This window comes from Trachypithecus francoisi, unplaced genomic scaffold (genome assembly GCF_009764315.1).
Source record: "Trachypithecus francoisi isolate TF-2019V2 unplaced genomic scaffold, Tfra_2.0 Lachesis_group18, whole genome shotgun sequence".
Lineage (NCBI taxonomy): Eukaryota > Metazoa > Chordata > Mammalia > Primates > Cercopithecidae > Trachypithecus > Trachypithecus francoisi.
In genome coordinates, this window is record NW_022681463.1 from 60,175,918 (window position 1) to 60,181,161 (window position 5,244).

The 5,244-nt window shown below is 43.6% G+C and overlaps 1 protein-coding gene across 1 annotated transcript; it reads right to left on the reverse strand.

The window, feature by feature from the left end:
* Window positions 1–2,162: 2,162 nt before the first annotated feature.
* Window positions 2,163–4,991, reverse strand: LOC117063443 (proline-rich protein 20E-like). Its single transcript, XM_033177078.1, has 2 exons — window positions 4,941–4,991; window positions 2,163–2,783 (listed from the first exon to the last, which is right to left on the reverse strand). Exons 1-2 carry the CDS (start codon window positions 4,989–4,991, stop codon window positions 2,163–2,165), a joined length of 672 nt encoding a protein of 223 aa, XP_033032969.1.
* Window positions 4,992–5,244: the final 253 nt, after the last annotated feature.

The window sequence follows — 5,244 nt, forward strand, 5'->3', positions numbered from 1 at the left end:
ACAGTGCTTCAATATGAAGTCGCCTATGCCTTTTCTGGAGAGGCATAAGCTCCACTGAGGTGCTGGTCCTAATCACACCTGCGTTACCTGTGTGGACCCTATAGCCACTTCGACATGACCCCTGGCAGATGGCATGCCGGGTGTTTGTGAAATCAAGCCACAAATGATGCCCTTAATGTACATGTTTGTTTGTATAGACTTGTGTGATTATGGGGAAGATACAATAGGAATGGAGAACAGAGACATGAGACATTATTTCTCTACTTTTATTTTCTGGTTTTAGTAAACACATTTTGTATTTGGAATTTATGAAATTTTTAGTAAAAGAACTGTAGCATAAAATAACTCTAACAGAAGGTTTTATTTAAAAAGATTGAATATACAAGAAAAAAATATTTGATGTAAAAAGTTTATTTTACTTGGACATTTACAAATGAGTGAAAATCAGCTAATAAAAACCTACTTAATATAATACAAACTCCAATTCACAATACAGCTTTTATCAAACTCTGAAAAGATAGGAACTACCTCAACTTAAATATCTATGAGAAACTCACAGCAAACATCTTGGTTAATGGTGAAACACTTAAAATATTCCCATTAAAACCAGGAGGAAGTCAAGGACACTGTCATCAATTTACTGATGCCTTATTCAGTATTTTCAATGAGTCATGCACTCTCCTTGTTTCTGTTAACTCCCCCTGCCTCCCCCACCCCCCCACACACCTTTTGTTTGATTCATCAAATGTTCTTTGATCCCCTTTTTCCTCCATCAGTTTGAAATTTTACATTCTATTCCAATTCATTTAGTGGTTCCCAATGAGTACCTATATTGAGACTTAAAAATGTGTCAGAGTCTAGAATTTCATTGCTGAATATAAATTCAGCCACTATATAATTTCCAGGCTCTAGAGAAGAACTTCAGTAACTTCTAGCTCCTTCTGAGTTTTCCCATGCCCCACCTGTCTATGTCAAAGTCTTCTGAAATTTTAATTCTAGGTCACCCATCTTTCTTCCAGAATCATACTTATCTTGACTTAATAATACAGTTTCCTAATTCCCTTGCTTACTGACTCTTGTTGCATCCCACTTCTTCCAGGATGTCTGGTTTGGCTTTTTCCCGGCTGAAAAACATGACTTGTACTTTCACTGTGCATAACAGTTCCATTCAAATGGCCTTATACAGAAAGGAGGATTAGAAACTTGCACATTATAAGTTGTGTACTCTAACGTCAGGGGAAACTCGGGCTTCAGGTCTAGTCTGAGTAGGATTCTGCCTTTTCCTCATTTTTCTGTATGCCATTTCTCCCTTTATGTGGCCTTGCCCTTGAGCTGACACTGCCTGCCTCCTTCTCTGTCCAACAATTTCTTTGATTGCTCATAGAACACTAGATTCAGAGTGATTTCCATCTCAAAGCTGTGAGGATATTGCACCATTGCTTTCCACAGTCATCCATGCTGCCAGGCAAAGTCTAACATCACCCTGATTCTGCTTTCCTGGTAGGTCTCAGCTCTCGGGCAGCTTTTGGAATGTTATCTTCTCCATACTTCATACTCTCAATGGGTGTTCTTCTTGTATCCTGCTCAGGATATTTCTTCCATAGGGAGAAATCATTAGCCATGATTTCCTTGTATTTTGCTGTAATACAAATGTTCTGGCTCTCCCAGGAGAGCTCCATGTAAGATGACCTCTGGTCCTCAGGACGACTGTTCTGTCACACTGTCCATCTCTCTCTTGCCTTAACATCCAATTTTTACTGATTTGTTCCTCAGTCCTATCTATTCTGTGATTCACCATCAACATAACTTTGGATTCCAACAACCTTGTTTTTCATCCCAAGTATCTCTAATTGGCCTTTAATATAAGCACAGTAAGATAAGGGGAGCTGCTGGCCTGTTTTACCAAGCATTGAGGAACTCCATGCATGCGTAACTTTGACAGAAGGTACAAAGCAGGGACAAGAGGGGCATTGGAAGCAGATGGACTATTGTCAGGATTCTGGGAGGAGGGTGTGGAGGCTCCATCCTGACAACACAGGGTGAGGGCTCCAGTTGGGATGGGAGGGGAGGAGTGGAGCAGAAATGGGGCTGGAGTCTGGGGGGTGGGGAAAGTCCAGGTGGAAGAAAGGGAGGCTGGGAACAATGTGGGTGACAGATAGATGTCAGTATGCAATGTTGGCGACGAACACTGGGATCCCTTGCACATAAGTGCCGTTGGGGGTTTGAATGACCTGTAAAACATCTGAGCCACCCAGAGCCCTAAACCCGATGCAGGGATAGAGGGTCAACATGGGCTGCCCGTTGACAGCCTGAGGCTCAGAGACACGGGGCGGCTCCTGACGCCCCACCTCAGGATGGGCCATATCAGGGTCAGGGCCTTCCTGTACAGTTCCAGGTATAGGAGCTGTTTCAGGAAAAGAGAAGGCTGCGGTCTGCCTGATTTCCGGTTCCCCCTGGTGGCCTGGCCTTCCATGGTGGTGCAGTTGGGTGTCCATGTATGGTTCCAGCAAGCGTTCTGCCCCCCGTCTCTGGCCAGCGTCCCTGCGGGGCCCACCCCCTCTGCCACGGCCTCGCCCTCGCCCTGCCGGCCGGCTTCCTCCCCGCCGCCGACCTCTCTCTGCAGGACGAGCCAACTCTGTGTGAGCTGGGGGCTCCCGTCTCAAGGGTTTAACGTAAGCAATCCGTTTTGCAGGTTGGGCTGGCTCTGCAGGCCCATCTGCTTCCACGGAGTCTTCACAGTCCACAATAGAGCAGCCTGGCTCTGTAGGATGCCCACCTGAGGCAAAAAGAGAAGCAGAGTGTGAGGAGATTGAATACGGGCTGCCCGGGAAGCCTTCGGGGAAGGGAGAGTAGGTGAGGGGTTGAGGGAGGGCCCGTGGGAGCCCGGGCCAACAGAATGAGGGTCAGCAGAGGCCTGCAAGGTGAACCCTCAGGAGTTCTGTCTGTCCAAGGGCCTAGAGCACAGCACTTTCCACGAGCTTTCCATTGCAAGTCTTTGCAACAACCTTGTCAGTCGAATATTATGATCTCCATTTTGCTAATGAATCTAATGAGTCTACAGTTCCCTAGAGAGATCGAATTGGAATAAAAATGGCATGCTTCCTGCCCTCACTGAGGTTCAACTTCAGTAGGAGAGACAAACAGAACACCACAAAATGAATGATGCTAATGAGCGACCAGTTAGGAGGTGAAGGGTGTCACAAGGGAGGTGGGTCTGGATCCAGAATGCCTGGGCTGTATTCCCAGGCAGCTTAATTTACCTGGGCATCGGTTCCCCTTTTCATAAACTGGTATAATAACATGCCAACCCTTAGGTCCTTACAAGAACTGCGTTACTATAAGCGAAATGTTTACATTAGTATCTAGTTCAAGCAAGCATCTTAACATGTATTGGGAAGGAGATGAGCAAAAAGTCTTGCTGGAGGAGTTAACATAAGCCAACTTGGAGAAAACAGTTTAAGCCAGAAATGAGATTTTCTAAAAATATCTATAGCTAATATCCCTAGAGATATAGAGGGAATTTTACCCATAAATCAATTATAGGATACTTTTATAAATGAATACTCACAGACAGTAGGGTTTTTTGAAATTACAATTATGAAAGAAGAAACAAAAATCTCTATGGTAATTTGAGAATGATGTTGAGAAGATCTCCCAGAAAAGAAAGCAAAAATCTAAAATGGTGGAAAGAAGGATAAACTATAAGAAAATTAGAGGCATACTTTCAGTGAGACATATCACCATAAAATTTCAGAGTGCTGATGACAAAGAAAATATTCTAAAAGATTCCAGAGAGAGGGAGAAAGAGAAAGAAAGGAAAGGTCACATGGAAAGGGCTAGGATTCAACATGTCTCAAAAATCAGACGTCTCAATAGCAGCAGTTAAATCTAGAAAATAACAGAAAATGTCCTCGAAATTTCAAGGGAAATGGATTTCCCACCTAAAATTTTATATCCAACCAAAGTTTCACTTAAGAATCAGGAAGGGTAGAATGAAGATGTTTCAGACAAACGAGATCTTAAATAATTTCCTTTCAATGGATGCTTTATTGTTATGCATCTGTCAAACTAGACAAGATTAAAAGTTTTAGGATACTCAGTGTATGAAGGTAAATGTTTTGGAGAACAATGTGGCCATAGCTGTAAAATTCCAATTCCTACAGAAAAGAACAAGGTGGAAGTATGGATTTATCATAGATGAAGATGTAGTGTGAGGACTTGCTCCACTACAGAGAAACAGTAAAACAAGAAAGAAAAAAAAAAAAAAAGACACCAGATTTGGGAAATGGGATGCAATTATAAAAAGGGAAAGTAATTTCCCAGATGATGTGGAAGCTGGGAGCTGACATACAGCAAACAGCCCAGGTTGAAGCAGACTATGAGAAAGTGAAACAGAGAACGCATGATTGAGTTTGAGTTTAAAAAATTGGGGAAGAATTGGGAAACAAACTAGTGATCAGTAAGCCCATAAAAACCCAAGGCAAGTATTAAGTCCTGGAAAATTCAAGTTATGCAAGAAGTGGAAAGTAATCCTCCTAATATTCTCTCCGCTCCTGGGCGGGGGGGGAGGGACAGAGGGTGTGTGTTCTGGGCTGTGTGTGTCATGGTGCTTGAGTGATTGGTGATGGTGGTGGCAATGTGTAAACTATAGCTAAATATTCCTCTATCCTAGAGGGAAGACCGTAAGTAAACTCTAAATGGAAAAAGAAAGAGCAATAGTGTAGGCATGTTAATTTAAAGAATGAGAGGGAATGCTGAAAGAATTAGCTACACAGATGGAGGTGGTGTTCCCAAAGGTGTGGGAGACTGAGAAGGAGCAGGAGCTGCTGCATTTCATAGCATTTGCCACATTTGCCTCTGTAAGTTCTATAAGTCAATACCAAAAGTAAAGTAAAAATCCAGAAAAATTTAAAAAGAGAGTTGCAGGCGTTTGATGTACCTTGATTAGGGGCCATGGAGCAAAATCGCTTTGAATGCCTTGGTTCCTCCATGAGGAATCTGTGGAGGGGGTGGGGAGAAAAACACATCATTAGAGTTAAAACAGAGCCTAATTTCCTAAGCTCCAGGCAGCGATGCAGACCTCTGCCACAGACCCTCCTCCAGGGCCTCCAATGCCCGCAATCCTCTGAGCACTTGGCTGCCTGGGCACTGACTGAGCCCACGGTGCCACCCAGTAGGACTGTGTGAAGGTGAGGATTGGGGTCAAGGGCTGTGGTTGTGGGAGATTTCCACACCCTACAGTGT